The sequence below is a fragment of the Chlamydomonas reinhardtii genome, chromosome 16 (assembly GCF_000002595.2).
Source record: "Chlamydomonas reinhardtii strain CC-503 cw92 mt+ chromosome 16, whole genome shotgun sequence".
Lineage (NCBI taxonomy): Eukaryota > Viridiplantae > Chlorophyta > Chlorophyceae > Chlamydomonadales > Chlamydomonadaceae > Chlamydomonas > Chlamydomonas reinhardtii.
This window is the reverse complement of record NC_057019.1, coordinates 4,182,780-4,198,930: the sequence shown is the minus strand read 5'-3', so window position 1 is coordinate 4,198,930 and position 16,151 is coordinate 4,182,780. Positions and strand designations below refer to the sequence as shown.

At 68.5% G+C, this 16,151-nt stretch overlaps 1 protein-coding gene across 1 annotated transcript; it reads right to left on the bottom strand.

The window, feature by feature from the left end:
• Positions 1-107: 107 nt before the first annotated feature.
• CHLRE_16g668750v5 (uncharacterized protein) lies at positions 108-16,145 on the bottom strand. The gene is made up of 28 exons (XM_043071115.1): positions 15,607-16,145; positions 15,204-15,519; positions 14,771-14,961; positions 14,391-14,541; positions 14,058-14,246; positions 13,825-13,938; positions 13,392-13,675; positions 12,596-13,301; positions 12,440-12,503; positions 10,605-12,323; positions 10,189-10,511; positions 9,326-10,060; positions 8,307-9,206; positions 7,950-8,135; positions 7,622-7,762; positions 6,593-7,461; positions 6,202-6,459; positions 5,863-6,085; positions 5,618-5,745; positions 5,268-5,453; positions 4,941-5,154; positions 4,567-4,799; positions 4,278-4,431; positions 3,998-4,099; positions 3,801-3,899; positions 3,556-3,672; positions 3,220-3,396; positions 108-3,076 (listed from the first exon to the last, which is right to left on the bottom strand). Exons 1-28 carry the CDS (start codon positions 15,966-15,968, stop codon positions 389-391), a joined length of 11,829 nt encoding a protein of 3,942 aa, XP_042915831.1. The 5' UTR covers positions 15,969-16,145; the 3' UTR covers positions 108-388.
• Between the last annotated feature and the right edge of the window lie 6 nt (positions 16,146-16,151).

Below are 16,151 nucleotides of genomic sequence, written 5' to 3'. Positions count from 1 at the left end.
GCGAGTAGCCCTTGGCCGATTCGCCGCAGGTGCGGCCGCGCAGCGGGGGCGCCGCGCGACTCCCGTCTGGCAGTGCCAGCTATCGCAGGAGGTATATGCATCAATGTCGCGGTGCCACTTTACATCGCGATGCAAAAGCGCCCAGCCACAGCGTCGCCGCAGCTACGGCCCGAAGTGGCCAACCGCCGGCAGCAGCGCTCGCATGGGCCCCGCTTGGAAGCCACCGCTGGTGCAGCCGAGAGCTCGCGAGCACGCCGTCGATGTGACAGTGTGGCGACGACTGCAGTCAGCCATATGAGGAGTGTCCTTCTAGAATCATCAACCAAGTTTTGAGGCATCCCCCCTACCATAAACACCGTACTTGAAAACCCGCTGACGTCAAGAGTTGTCACACGTCGTGCGTCATGCTGCGTGCCGTGCTGCTTGGTGTGCTCTCGTCCACCAGGCACAGCGCCTCATCCTCCTCATCGTCATCGCTCACATACCCGATCTTACCGACACCTCCCTGAGCCGCCATGCCAGTCCCGGCCGCCATCAACGCCATTGACACCTCCGCCTCCACAGTGTCCCCTAGTAGCCGCCTCCGCACCACCGCCGCCGCCACGTGAGCTCCCGCCAGCATGTAGAGCTCATGGCCCTGCTCCGGGAACGCTGCGCCCGCATCCGGCAGCCGCTCTGCCTCCACGCTAGCGTCCACGCCCCCCTCCACCAGGAGCTGAGTGCTGAGGCCCTGGTCCTGCAGGTATCGCGGCAGCGGGTGCTGGTCTTGCTGCTGCTGTGGCAGCGGTGGGAGTTGCGGGCGTGCGTGGCCAGACGCCAGCTGCCGCAGCTGCTGCAGCGCCGTTGCGGCGCCGGAGGCGGAGCCGGCGCTGCGGCCGAGGGCGGCGGGTGCGGTGCCAGCACTCATGCTACCCATAGACGAGGACAAGGCGTCCGCACCGTCAGCGCTGCGGCGAAGCCAGGCGCCGCTGGCGCGTGCGCCGTGAGTGGCGCTAGCCGCACCCGCGAAAGCGCTGGCAGCACCGACGCCATCGCTTCCAGTCGCGACGCGGCCCGAGGTGCTACCGGCCGGGGAGGCGGCGCGGTAGCTGGCAGGTACCGAATGCAGGGACGGCACCGCCGCGCCGTCCCCCGCGCCCCGTGAGTCGCCGCTCTCGCCAGACATGCCGGGGCTAGTGCCGCCGCCCGCACCCGCTGCTGCGGGCCACCAGGAGAAGTGGTGTGTCTGCGAGGAGGGCGCGGAGGGCGGCCGTCGGCTGGAGGCACTGCCGCCGGCCGCTCCCGGCTGCCCGCGGTCCGGCGCCATTGTGAGCAGTTCCCGCAGGGTGGCCTCAGCCGCGGGCGCAAGAGCATCGCTCCCTTGGCTGCTGAGGCTGCCGGTTGAGGCTGCGGCGACTGCTGCTGATTGCAGCGGCTCTTGCTGTCCAGCGGATGAGGCAGCCACGCCGCCAGGAGCCCGGCTGCTATCATGGCTTACGGGCTGGCCGAAGCGAATGGCGTCACGGAGGTTTGTCAACGTGCTGACGATGCCGGCCGTAAGGGCCGGCAGCTCAGATGGAGGCCCCTCTCCCATGACGTCTACGTTTGCTGCGGAGGACGATGACACCGGCGCTTGCGGCTGCTGCCGCGGCTGCGGTTGTGGTTGCTGGGCCCTGGCCTCCGGTTGGGATGGCGGCAGCGGCGGCGGCGGCTGGAGCAGCAGCTGGCGCTGGTAGGCCTGCTGCTGTGCGCCCAGCACCTGCAGCTGCTGAGCCGCGAAGTCTAGCGACCGGTCCATTTCCGCCGCCGCCGTGCTGGGCCTGGCTCCGACTTGAGCCGCTGAGGAGCTCACTCTGGGGTTGGCCACGTTGCGGCTGGCGCGGTGTGTTGTTGCGGCTGAGGCTTCTGCAGGCCCCGGCGCGGTGCCACCTGCTAGAATGACCACACGGTCGACCGGCGCAGAGGTGCTGCCGGCGGCGCCAGCTAATCCAACATGCCCGCCGGCCGCAACCGAGCCGTTGGCCGGCCGGCCCTGCGCCGCCGCCCCTGGCGTATGCCCGCCGCTCAAGTGCTGCAGCTCCTCTTGCCGCTGCTGCAAGATGCCGGCCCGGCGCCGCAGGAAGTCCGCCTCCCCCACCTGCCGGCTCCGCTCCGCATGCTGCGCCTCCGCCGCCGACCTGCGCAGCCGCTCCGCCGCAGCGGCCACCGCCTCCTCCAGCGCCGCACTTTGCAGTGCGGCGCTTGAGTCTGAGCTGCTGTCGTCGCCGTCGCCATCATGCTCGCCTCCTCCTGCCGCATTAGCAAGGTAGGAAGTAGCGCCAGCAAACGTGACGTGGTGCGAGCCGCTGCGGCCAGCGACCGGCTGTGGGTGCAGGTGCAGGTATGGCTGCGGCGAGCTGCTGGCAGGCGGATCCGGGCTCCGGATCCACACATCTGCAGCTGGCGCCGCAGGCGATGCCCGCTGGGCGGTGGGCTGAAGCAGCGGCTGGGACACCAAAGACGTGCGCAGCAGGCCCGTCGCCTCTGAGCCCGCCGCCGGCATGGTGTCCGGCCCGCGTGCCTCGTAAGAGCGCAGGACAACTTCTGGGGATGGGGGCCGCACGGCTGCCGCCACAGCCGTGGCAGTGGCAGCGATGGCGGCTGCTGTGCTGGGCTCAAACAACGGGCCGCGCTCACGCGCCGCGATTGCTGCTGCCAGCAGCCGCTCACGCTCACGCCACTGGGCCGCAACCTCCTCGTGCTGCTGAGCCTGCGTGGTGGTGACCGTGGTGGTGCTGAGGGTGGTGGTGTCAACGGAGGAGCTGGGGTCGTCATGCAAGGCAGCGCTCGCTAGCGCGCCGGCGACGTTGCGGCCGCTCAGCAGCCCGCCCGTTGGGCGCAGGGCCCTGGCTCCAGCGGCGGTGCGCGCGGCCAGACCGCTGATCAGGCTCCGGTCCACCAGGGGAGATGCAGATGGCAAGGGCGACGGGGGACGCGGGGCGGTGGCGGGCCGGGCGGCCGCGGACGTGGCTGCAGCGGGCGCGCCCCCGCTGCAACATGGCATGCTGCTGAGGCGCTGGCTCAGCTGCAAGATGTGGGCCTCCCGTGTGCGGAGCTCCTGTTTACACATACACGGAGCCAAAACCAAACAGGGAGGTCAGGTTACACCTGCCCTGCTGCGGCAAATCGTAGGCTGATTGCGCCCACATGCACAAGAAATCCTGCACGAATACACACAGCTGAACGAATAGGCGCTCCCACCTGGCGCAGGGACGCCACCAACGACTCGTGTCCGGTACGAACGGTCCGCAGCTGCGCCTCCCCTTCCGCTGCTGCCTGCTCCGCCCGTGCCGCCGCCGCCGCCAGGCTGTTGGCCTCGCGTCGCACTAGCGCTGTGGCGTCGCGCGCCGCCAGCAGCTGCTCCTCGTACTGTGCCGCCTGTGCGTGTGCCGTACAACAAGAGTGACCAGTCAGATACTGTACAGAGTGCCACTGGCTGCGTGCGGAGAAGCAGCCGGTGAGGGCAGTGCTGGCGTCTCCGTGGGGGCACAGCAAGCGAATGCGTGAATAACCGTTTACTTGCAGCAAGATGCACACCTGCTGCTTCATCTGCAGGCCTAGCTCGCGGCTCTGCGCCTGCGCGGCCGCCAGCGAGCGCTGCAGCGAGGACGCCTGCTCGTGTAGGGACGTGATGGACACCTCCCCAGCCGCGATCTGCGCCGATGAACACAAGGCATTAAACTTGTCACCTCGTTGCGGAGTGGCTGCAAATGCAGCAGAGCCCTGGTGCACTCACGCAGCCCACTTATCCTGGCGCGAAGGCCAGCACCCTGCGGGCGCACCTGTTGGCGCAGCGTCTGCGTCTTCTGCTGCAGAAGGTCTCGCTCCTCCTGCAGCGTCGCCAGCTGCTCTGCCCGCGCCGCCAGGTGCACGTCCCGCTCCTGCAAGCCGCAACACCCGGCAGACAACATGTCAGCAGCCGGTGCGCCGTGCGCCGTGCAGTATAATGGCTACGCCCGCATGCACAGCCGCGGCCTACCTCCATTCCCGTTCTCGCCTCCTCCAGTGCGGCACAGGCCTCCGCCAGCTGCCGCTCCGTGTCCTGCAGCTGCTGCTTCAGGTGCAGCACGTCCGACTGGGCCTGCAAGCGCACGACATGCACGGTAGCCGGCTCCGTGAAAGGCGGAGTACACGGCAGCAGCGCAGCTGCATGTGCAGCCCCCTTGCACACCTCAAGTTAAAGACAGTGCTGCGGCACAGCTGGCCTGCGTTACTACATGTGGTGTTGACTGCGCTCAAGCCCCAGGTCAGCAGCTTACCTCACGCAGCTGCTGCTGGAGCGCGTCGCAGTCCGCGCCCGCCGCCTCCAGCCTGGCAAAGGCCGCCCGCAGTGAGGACTCGCTTGCCTCCAGGCGGGAGCGCAGCTCCTCGGCCGCCGCACGGCCGCGGGCAATGGCCCCACGACGTGCCAGTCTGCAAGACGCGCGCCATGCCACTCGTCAGTACCTCTACGCACTTCGGAAATTACCTCAACCAGTGGCCGCGGTGGCCCATTTCCGCAAGCTGCTAAGTGCTAGCCTTTTTTGCTTCTACTTGGCTATGCCTTACCCCTGCCACTCGGTGACCAGGCGGCGCGTCCGGATGACCAGGAAGGCCTGCACGAAGGCGATAGCGGCGGAGCGCATCAGCGCGCGCCGCTCCTCCACCAGGTCCCGCCAGCCGCGCAGCACCGCGCGCTGCGTGGCCGCCAGCACGCGGTGCCGGAACAGCCGCACTGCGCGCTCCACCACCGCTGCCTGCCTCCGGCTTTGCTCCACCATCCGCTGCCAGCGAATGGCCGCCTGCATTATATAGGAAAGGAAACCTTAAGCAATGGTCGCAGCATTTGACAAAGAGGGCCGGTCCACACATCACAGCGCCGTAACGGTCTCCATCATAACCTGTTCCGCTTTCTTTCCCACCAGCTCTCGCGCCACGCGCACCTGCATCATGCGCTGGTACTCGCGCATGCCCTTGACCTGCAGCTGCCGCGCCGCCGCCTGCTGCGCCAGCACCAGCCAGGCGCTGAGGCAGCGCCACAGCACCGCGCCGCGCCGGTGCTCCTCCGCCAGCCGCTTGGCCAGCGCGGACTGGCGCCGGCAGATGAGGAATGCCCGCCAGCGCGCCAGGCACGTGCGCAGGCGCCTCGTGCCGGAGCTGCCGCACAGCAACGGCAGGGTCACAGGCAACACCAGCTTCAAGTTTTGAACGCCTTAAACGTACGGCATGTGGATCAAGCAGCAGTGCTACTACCGGTATGATGCGCGCACCTGGCCTGCATGCCCTCCACGCCGCGGCGGATGGCGGCGCTGCGGCCCGCGGCGCGGTGCCATGCGCGCACCAGGCTGTGCCCGAACTGCAGCTCCGCCGCCGCCACCGCGGACCGCTTGCGCCGCACAGTCTCCATGAAGTCCAGCCAGTAGCCCAGCGCCCGGCCCAGCAGCGAGAAGCGGTGCCTGCGGTGCGTTGTGGGTGGGCGCAAGCCAGCAGGCGGCACGTCAGCATCTGCCCAGCCGGGAACCGCCAGCACCATTACCGTTCTCATCGGCAGGATAAACCAGCAGTACCCTACGTGACATGAGTTGATGCAAAAGCCTGAGCAACTGGGCGCAGCGCGCACCTGCGTACGCTGCGAGCCATGCTGTTGCGCTTGGCGGCGCAGCGCTCAAGGAGCTGTCGGAAGCCCTGCAGGCCGCGGCGCAGCAGCCGCCGTCGGTGCGCCGCCGCCGCCCGCCGCTTCTTCTGGGTCTGCACATGTGCGCATGAATCAAACTCAAGATGCGGCTAACCGCCTGCAGTTTCTGTGTGGGCATGTGTAGAGTGGGGCCATGCAGGGACGTGTCATCCGGGCTGCGCTGCGCATACCTTGGGCAGGCAGTGCTCGTGCACTTGCCGGTGCCAGACGGCGATGGCGGTGCGCAGCACGTGGTGGCGGTGGTGCGTCGTGGCCGCCGCTGCCCTGTCCTCGTCGTGATGCGCGATCGCGCGCGCGTGGGCACGCCACAGGCGGCGCCAGGCGGACAGGCAGCGCCCCAGCAGCCACATGCCGTGGTGCGCAGCCGCGATGGTGTCACTGCGGGCCTCGCTCCTGCAGCAACAGCACATCCGGTAAAAATCCTTGAGCGCAGCAAGTTTTGCACGTCAGCGCTCAGGCATCGGTCGCGTTCAAGGGTGCAGGGGCAACACGTGCGATCCCTGACATACCTGCGCTCCAGCACCAGCCTCTTGAGTGACGCCAGCACCAGGCGCTGCACCTTGGTCCGCCGCTCGCGCAGCATGCGCTTTAGCAGCCGCGTCCGCAGCGCCACCACGTGCCAGCGCCGCAGCGCCGCCCGGCAGGCGCGGCGCCGGAAGTGCTCAGCGGCACGGTGCAGCCCTCGCGCCTCCTCGGCGCAAAGCTGCCCGTTGCCGTACCAGTGCCACAGCGCACGGCGCAGCAACGTCCGGCGCGCGAGCAGCTCCCTGTTTGGCATCGACATGGAGGGCCAAGCAAAGTAGCCGGCTTAGTCTTGCCCAGAAGTGTCTGTCCTGAACACCTAAAGGTGTGTCCCAACCCCACAGCCCCGCAGCAACCCGAAAATCGCACCCAACTCACGCGGCCCCCTCGCGGCGCCGCTCCACTTCCAGCCGGTCAAGGAGCTGCTCCAGCTGCCGCCGTGTGTCCGCCGCCACCTCCTCCACTGCCTGATGCTGGACCCGCAGCTCGCTGTGCGCCATGCGCTCATTGCCCAGGGCCACCAGCGCCTCCTCCAGCTGCGCCTGCAGTGCCGCCGCCCGCTCCTCGCCCTGGCGCCGCGCAGCTGCGGCGTCCTCTGCAGTGTACCGGATGCGGTCATGCAGCGCCGCCACTTCCGCCGCGTGCTCCGCCGCCGCAGCCTCCGCGGCAGCCTGCGCTGCCGCGCGCGTTGCGGCCTCACGCTCCTCGCCCTCCTGACGCGCCACTTCCACCTCCGCCCTCCCGCGCACCACAGCATCCTGCAGCTGCTGCTTGTGCAGCTCAGCCGCCTCTTCCGCCTGCCCCTTGTGTGCCGCCTCTGTTGCCTCCAATCGCTCCCGGCCGACGCGCACGGCCTCCTCCAGGGCCACCGCCGCCACAGCTGCTGCTTCTGCTGCGGCTGCCGCCTCAGCCACCCGGCGCTCCTCCAGCTGCGCTTGCGCAGCGGCCGCAGCCTCCGCATCCCTCTGCACCGCCTCCGCGTGCTCTGCACTCACCGCCGCAACCTCTGCTGCGTACGCTGACCTCAGCGTCGCCAGCTCCGCTGCGTGCGCGTCCGCAAGCTCCTGCATCTGCGCCGTGTGCTGCTCAAGCAGCGCAGCCTCAGCCGCCGCACGCTCCGCCTGGGCGGCGGCCAGGGCCGCAACAGAGGCGGCCTCGTGCGAGGCGAGGCGCTCGGCCGCATCCACACGCGCCTCCTCCATCTGCTGTTGATGGCGGACTGTCGCTGAGGCTGCCTCCCCCTCGAGCTGTGAGGTTCACAGTTGCAAGTGATAGAAAGTCAGTATCGTAAACAGAGTATTGGAAGCAGCCAGCTTGATGCCAGCCCAAGGAAAGCTCGCCGGCAGCCAATGTAAAAAGCGCACACAGGCCACAAGCCCAGCACCTTGACGAAGCCACAAAACGCACCCGCCGCGTCTCCGTCACCAGCTCCTCCCGCGCGTCCGCCAGCTGCTCAAGCAGCTCCGCCTCCCGCGCCCGGCCTGCATCCAGCTGCTGGTCCCGCTCCACCACCTCCTGCTGCAGGTGCGCCACCGCCAGCCGCGTCTCCTGCGGGATGCAGGCGAGGGCAACAGCATGTGTGGGCACGAACATACCATCCATTCACACTGACGAGACCAGTTCCAATGGGCAGCAAGAGCGCCACGCAGCTACGCATGCGGCGAAGGTAGTGCACAGCAATAATAGAGTGCGTCGCCACCATGCCAGCAGCAACAGCCAGCCCTTGATGGCTCACCTGCAGCTGCGCCTGCGACTCCTCCAGCGCGTCCGCCACCTGCCCCATCAGACCGAGCTCTTGCTGCAGCAGCCGCACCTCGCCCTGCTCCCCAAGCAACGAGCGCTCCACCGCCTCCTTCTCCAGCGTCAGCGACACAAGCTGCTGCTCCAGCGCACGCAGCGAGCCAGCCGGCAGCGGGTCCGTCTGTGGGAATGCAGGGTACAGCAGTTGACAGTCTAGGAATTGCGGAAAAAAGGATGATAGTTGTTCCGAATCCGAAACGTAACAGCGACCCATGACGGGCGGGGCATTCCGAAATCCGGCGTTGTCCACACACGCAGCTCGAACGGCAGCCGTTGTATGTGCGAAGCTTACCGTGGGCCCCGAGAGGCCGGCCGCAGCTGCCGTTGCGGTGGGCAGCTGAGATCTCAGTGCCACGCCTGCCGCCGCCGCCTCGGCCGGCGCCTGCAGCAGCGCCGCGTCTGCCGCTGGCTCCACTTCCAGCTGCGCGTGCAAGCTCCTTATCTGCTCTTGCAGACTGCGGTTGCGCGCCGCCTGTGCCTGGATCTGGTCAGAGATGCCGCGCAGCGCCGGCGGCAGATCCTCCGCACCCTGCAGCGGCCGCGACGGCTGCTGCTCCGAGTGCAGCTGCTGTCCAGACTGCTGCCTGGTCGTGCCTGGTGGTGGGGGGCTGCTGGGCGCGTGCTTGGTGGGCGTCGAGGAAGCCCCCGGCAGCAGCTGTGCCCCCGTCGTTCCCGTCGCGCTCGCTGCGGCGGTTGATGCAGTGGCACCCAGCCGGCTTGGCGACGCCTGGAAGCTGGTGGTGCTGTGCTGCTGCTGCTGCTGGCCACGAGGCTCCGGCGAAGCCGCCGCAGCGGTGTCGCGAGTGGGCGCCAGCTGGAAGGTGGGCAGCATGTCGGACGTGGCGGGCCGCCGCACGGACGGCAGCTGCGTCCGCTCGCGCTGGGAGCCACTGGGCAGAAGCGCCCGCTCGCCAGCGCCGGCCCCGGTCATGCCGGCCGGTGCGTCTGCCGCCACCACCGCGGCCAACGGCCCACGCTGTGCACTCGCCATGGAAGCCTGTGGAGAGGCATGCTGCTGCGTGCCGTACACAAACGTGGCTGCGCCGGGCTCCAATACCTCGGCGGGCGCTGGGACACCGCCGGCTGCGCCGGCTGTGAGGCCCTGCGTCTGCATCTGCGCCAGCTGCTGCTCAAGCTGGCTGCTCAGGACCGCCTGCTCCGACAATTGCCGCTGCAGCTCCGCGTACTGTGCCTGTGCATTCAGCAGCAATAGGGAGAGACGCATGTAAAGGCAGGAAGAAGAGCAAAAGCCAGGGCTAGTGCAGCCCACAAGCAGGTTCCGACGAGCGTGTGGCCTAACCAGGCGCGCACCTGTTCACGTGCGTCCTGGTCTCGTTGTCGCATGCTGGCCGCCGGGCTTCGGCTGCTGCCGGCAGCGCGGCGTGATGGATGCGGCGAGCGCAAGCCTGCTCGGCGACCTTCCGGCACTTGACCAGAGCGGCCGCTTGTGCTGCTGGTGCTGCGCCGCTGTCGCCAGTCGCCATCACGCGCGATATCGTCGTCGTACCCCTCCCTGTCCTCCTGGTCTTGGCCCTCCTCGTCGTGAGGCGCATCGCCGCCTTCCTCCGCGCTATGAGCAAGGGGCCCGCGCGCACGCCTTCGCAACGACACCTTGCCCTGCTCTTCCGCCTCGGTGCCCGACAAGTCCTCCTCGTCGTCCTCATAGGTGTAACCAAAGCCCGGCACAGCCGCACGGCCATCAGCTCCGACGCCGCCAGGCACACGCCGCTTGCTTCTCCGCGTCTCACCGCCGGACTTTGCCACCCTTCCTGCCGACGCCCCCGCAGCGCCCTGGCCGCCCCCAGCGGGCTTGATGCGCTCGATTTTCTCGTACACCACCTTGCCTGAGGCCAGGCTTGCGTGTAAGGGCGAGCCGGGAGGAGCTATCACGGCCAGCGTCCCGGCCGCCGAGCTGGTATCGGCGCCGAAAAGGGTGGGCTGCGTCGGCGGGGCGCCTGTCGCAACCCCGCCGGCGCGGCGCCGGTCCGGCCCGGTTTGCATGAACAGCTGCGGCGTGGAAGCGTCGGTGCCTCCGGTGTCAGGGGCCTGTGCACAAATTCAAGAACAACGCATGATCGATGTACTCATGGCTCCGCCATTCATGAGGAAGATGCTGTAAGGCAACAGGAAAGCCCGCTGGATAATGCAGGAGCTGGGAAGGAAACACGCCGCACCTGTGAGCCGGTCGGGTGGATGTGCAAGTGAATGTGTTGGTCCTTGTAGCCGGCGCTGTCCTCTGTAATCATCTCCGCCACCTCCACACGCGCGGTGCCGCCGGCCGCATCGTTGAAGCTGACGATGGTGCCGCCAGGCGTGGCCGCAGCCGCGGTGGCACCGCCAGCATTGATGAAGCTAACCCCGCCGCCGGCCCTGGAGGCGGGCCCCATGCCGGCGGCGCCGCCAGCCGGCGGCGCAAAGAGCGTGAACGCGGGCGTGGCCAGAATGGACGTGGCGGTTGGCGGCCGCGGAAAGTCAACTGAGTCACGCTGCATAGGCCCTGCGGAAAGCATTGCACATTCTCAGCATGCACGCTATCGCGGTTGCTACCAAACGGGGCAACGATATTATACACATGCCTGTAGCCCCATACCTGCAGTGTCGACAACTCCCCACGTTCCAGTCATCTGCGGCTGCGTAGGCGTTTCGGCCGGAGCCTCCTGTGGTGCGTAGCCCCTCGGCGGTTGCGGCTGTTGCTGTGCCTGGCCAACAGGCGCCCCGTACGCATCCAGGATCGAGCCGCCACCACCGGCACCAGATGCGGCCTCCCCCAGGCGGCGGCTGAAGCTGGGTGTGCTGGACACAGACGGAAAGTTGGCGCTGGTCTGCACGCTGCCGGGTGTGAGCACGTCCAGGCTCGCGCGCATCACGCTCATGCCTCCCAGGGAGGTCGGCTCCTGAGGGTCCTGGAGCGGCGGCTGGTGCTGCTGTGGGGTCCAGCTACCGCCTGGCGTTCCGGCAGCAGCAGCTGCTGCGGCTATTGCCGCAGCGGCATACTCGGTCTGCAGCTGCGCGGGAAGTGGTGGTGCCGACGGCTGCGCGTACTCGGGGGCAGCGGGCGCCGACCGCTGCTGGCCAGTGTAGGCCGATTGTGCCTGGTTGGCGGCGGCTGTGGCGGCGCCAGGCGGCGGCTGCAGCCGTAGATGCACGGCGGGCTGTGTGGGCGCTTGCTCGCCAGTACGAGGCGCTACCGTAAAGGAAGCTTCGGTATCTGCCAAGGGCTGTTGCTGCTGTTGCTGAAATGTGGGCTGGGGCTGAGCGTGAGGCCAGCTAGCACCGGATGGCGCGGCTGTGGGGGGTGCAAAGATCCGCGGCAGGCTGGGGAAAGGCTCACCCTGCGGTGCTGCCGCGCCCGTCAATGACGCGTCATCAGGCGCACGGGCGGAAGAGTTACGGTGCGGCTGCAGCGAAGGCGGCGGCGCCTGTGGTTGTGGCTGTGGGCTGAAGGTTGGCGCGCCGCCCAGCCCGCCTGGTGGTGGCGTCGAGGACACGCCCCACGCCTGTGCTTGCGGCGGCGCCATCGCCCAAGGCGGCGGCGCCAGTTGGGCGTAGGGCGGACCCGCGTCTGTGGCAGGGTGCGGCCGCGAGGACGGCGCCAGCGGTGCCACCTCAGCCTGCAGCTGCCATGACGCCCGCAGCTGCGCATTGGGCCTGGCGTCAAGGCCCGTGGAGGGAAGAGGGCTGCGAGCGGGAATGGGCTGGGCTGCCAAGTCAGCAATGTGGCGGAGCCGAGCCGTCTCCGCCACTGACTCCTCCACCTGCCGGCGTAAGTCATCGATCTGTGACCAAGAGGCAGCGCCACCCAAAGCGTTGCCGGCGGCGTTTCGAGTGCGAGCTCCGCCGGCAGCAAGTGGTGCCGCCGGAGAGGACGCACGCAGCTGCGCCGCCCGAGCGTCTGCGGGCGCGGGGTTGCGCCGCGCCTGGGCGGACGGAGGCGCGGAGGAGCCCACAGTGGCGCCTGACGGCGCCGAAGAACCAGACAGCGCCCCCTGAAGCGACCGGCGCGCGTGGTGCGCGGGCAGGCTGTGCGCTGCGCCATGCCACTGCTGGCTGTGGCCCTGGCGCCGCCCCAGCACCTCAGGCGAGGCTGACACGCCTCGCTCTGGCAGGTCCGCCCACTGGCCCGACTGGCGCATCGGCGAGGCCCCATCCGCCAGGCCGCCAGCGGCAGCGGCGGTCAGCGCTGCGTGCGGCCGGACGCCGGCGTCCACCTGCTCCTCGTTCCACTGCGCCCGCACCGCCCGCTCCACCGCCTGTGCCGCGACCTTGTAGTCGGGCGAGGGCGAGGCAGCTCCAGCCGGCGAGCTCCAACCTGCAAGGACACCGGCCGGTTGCAGCAGCAGGTGGGGACAGTTGGGGCGAGGCATCGTCCGTGCCATTGCAAAGCAGTAGAGACGTTTGTTTGGGCCACATTCGGACACGCCGTACCTGGCGGTGCCGCTCCAGGAGGACGCCACGCGGCAGGGTGGTTGAGCGGCGGCGACTGCAGCCTCTGCATAGAAGAGTACATACGCACTCAAGTCGCTTTCTGCTGCACACGTTATGAGCCAGTTGCGGGCACAAACTTTGCTTTGGCTCTCTCACCTTGGTGGGCGAGACGGATGACGCGCGGCGCCGGTCGTCGGCGCCTTCGCCCACAGCCACAGGCGTAGCCGTGGCTTTGGGACCCCCTGCGGCAGCACCACGTGCACTGCTCCCGCCGCGGCGCAGAGTCGCCGCGTCAACAGACCGCGACCGGCGCTGCAGCCATGGCCGTGTGCGGTCCGTTGATCCCGACCTGCTGCTGCCCGTGCCGCCAGCTGTGGTTGCTGACGCGAGGCCCGGGCCTGCAGACCACGGCAGCTGCTGCCGGAGCGTAGCCCGTGCAGATTGCGGTGCCTTAGCGGCGCTCGCGGTGCCGGCATCGCGGGACTCGGCAGTGCGCCCGGTCGCCGGCCGCAGCCCTGCTGCTGGTGTGCTTCCCGCTCTGACCGGTGACGCCACTACTCCCCGTCGTGCGCGCAGGAGCCGCTCTACAGCCTCTGGCGGGGGCGGCGAGGAGCGCGCAGACTGCCATCGTTGCGGCGACGGGGACTTGCGACGGCGGCGGACAAGTAAGCCCTCGTCGTCGGAGAGATTGCCCATCATTGCCGCGTCCTCCTCCTCGTCTCCGCCGTGCTGACTCCCGCCGGCGCCACTGCCCGAGCGCCGGGCGGCAGCCGCCTCAGCCGCAGCGCCGTCGGCCGATTGGCGCTGGTGTGCGGTACGTTTGAGCGCAGATTTGAGCGCCGGCCGGGCGGCGGCAGCACGCCTGTCGTGGCCAAACCAGCACGGCGAATTATAATTCCTGGTAGGCCAGGCGGGTTGCTAATGAACTACAGTGCGTCACTTGAACACGCACCTCATGTCTGCCATCGCGCCCTCGCGCTCCATCCGCAGCGCCAGCTGCCGTTCCGCGTCCTCCTCTGCCTCCCGCAGCAGCCGCGCCCTGCCAGCGCCTTCTCCTCCCACACCACCGGCGCCCTGCACGCCGCTGCCGCCTACTGCTGCTGCCGCTGCCGACCATGAGCTGGTGTGGGGCCCCGCGGTGGCCGCCATGCTGCGGAGCAGCTCGTCCAGCGCCGCCTGGCACTGCGTCAACAGGTCCAGCAGCGCCGCGGTGGTCTGCTGCTGCGCCATCATCACCTGTGCGCGGCAGCGGTGGCGTGGGCACAGCCGGGCTCGCAGGTGAGAGGCGTGTCGGCATGCAAGGCTCGCTGAGGCTCTGCATGGTAGCGCCAGGAGGTAGGCGCAAAGGGTTGTACCGCGTGTCGCATGGCAGGTGGGAAACCCACCTGAGCGAATGCGTCCTCCCAGCTGGGTGACCGGCCAGCGCCTTGTGCCGCGCGGCTCTGGCGGTACATGCGCCCCACCTCGCGCAGCAATGCGCCACGGATCTTCCGCCGCTCCTGCACAGCGCACGCCAACATTCTTTGGTGGAGCATTCTAGACACGCAGCACGTGAGAGATGCTGGCACCGCACTGGTAGTACAAGCCGAGCCTGAAAACGGACCCAAAGGCGCCGTACCTCTGCGCCCATCCCTCCCTCGTAGTCCCAAAGCTCCACCAGCCGTGTCAAGCTGCGCGCGCCGCCGCGACCCTCTGCAGCCGCTGCCGCCGCGTCCCCCAGTGCTTCCACCCGCGCCATGACGGCGCCGCGGCTGTACATGGTGTGCAGCAGCTCCATGTGCAGCTGCGCGCGCTGCACCACACTGGCCTGCACGGCAGCAGTAGGACCCAACGCTCACAGGCGTGCACAAGCAGGCACGCAGGCACGCTGACACGCCTGCACTGGCACATACCACCTCCCCGGCTGAAATCATCAAATCCGACAAGCCTTTGGCGCTAATCCTGCACCTACCATCTTGTGCACCTCGCAGGCGTTGCGCATAAGCACTGCCACCGTGGCCTCCTCTGCCGCAAGCTCGCCGGGCGCCGCCGCGCGCTCCTCCTCCGTTACCGGCCGCCCATCCAGAGCTTTGAGCCCGGGGAGGGCCAGGATCACCCGCGACCTGCACGTGCACAGGATGCCCGGTTCACGGCCGCCTGCCTTCCGCCAGCGCGGGTGTTTGCCTGCCTCCGCAATCTGCACGATGCGCTGCACGCCTCCTGGCACGCGCAGTCGGCCCCGGCGCCACGCGATTCAGCCGCCCTGCCAGAAGTCCGCTACCCACATTCTCTTCCAATCCATGGCTCTCCGTCACCGACTTTCGTAAGTCGCCCCCATACCCCAACCCTCACCGGTAGTGCGGCACCATCGACAGGGGGTTGCCCTCCAGTGACAGCGCCTCCAGCCCGGGGCATGCCGCCGCCAGTGCCTCCACCTGCCCCGGCTCCGACAGCAGGTTGTCAGCCAGGCCCAGCACCCGCAGCGACCCGAACTGCTCCAGGCCCGACACGCTGGTCAGCGAGTTCTTGCTCAGGTACAGCACCTGAAGTTTCACATGCACGTGCACACAGACATAACTGCATTAAGCCGAACGCCCTGATCCATGTTTACGGCCAGTACCAACCCTGCACACTCGGGTGCAATTTGTAAAGTCTTGCGGCCTAGTACCAAGCATGCGTTCTACCCTCCTGCCAGTCAACAGCATCATCCACAACCACCAGCTGCAGTCCTGCAGCCCCAAGCTCCCAGCAGTAGCCAAGCACGGCCGCCTGGCGCATACCGCACCTGCGCGTCCCTGTACCGGCTGGGCAGCTCGTCCAGCACATCGATGAAGCGCTCCACCGCAGACAGCCGCTGCCGGTCATACAGCTGCGGCTGCTGCTGCAGCACCGCCGACAAAAGCACCGGGGCGCGGCCCAGCCGGCTTGAGGCCGAGGCGCGGGCGCTGGAGGCGCGCAGCCCGGCCTGCAGGGGGCCGGAGCTGGTGAGGCTGCCGCCGCGTGCGGGAGGCGGCTGCTGGATCTGCGCCTGGCGCTGGGCCAAGCGCCGCAAGCGGGCCATCCGCATCTGGGTGGCCTGTGCCAGGACCGTGGTTGCGGGCCTGCCGGAGCAGTGCGGACGTGGTGGGCAACGTGGGATTATGTGCGGAGCTGCACGACCAGACGGTGGGCGGTGCAAGGCGACTCACCTGCTCACGCTTGGGTCCCATGACGCCCGGGGTGGAGAGGGGCTGGGCGAGCGGGTGCCGTGGCCCCTGGCACTGGCCGGTCGGCCCGGCGAGCCCGTGGCTGGCGCTGCCGCAGCGTTGGCTGCGGCCGCAGCTGCTGCGGCAATGGCCGCATAGCTGCCCTGGTTCGCGACCGGCTCCGTGGCCTCAGCGGCCGCGTCGCTGCTGTCCTGCCGCTCCGGTCCGTGGCCCCCGTCCCAGGCTGCCTCCTCCCGGCGAGCGCGCTGGCGCTCAGTCGAAGAGGGCCTCCGTGCTGCTGATTCAGCTTGTTGCTGCAGGTAGGCAGCAGCGTATGAGCCCGGCCGATAGTCGCCGGGCACCATTCGCCGGTCGCTCACTTACAAGCCCAACAGGGCCTCTCAGCTGCATATACTTTTCATGTACGCAATTTTAAGCACCAATTAGGCATCGTGAAGCCATTGCTTTGCCCCTTGCTGAAAAGGCAGGTCTGCCGCAAGCTGTTTGACCGGCTGCCATTTGGCATTCTCAGTTGTTATAGCATTAAT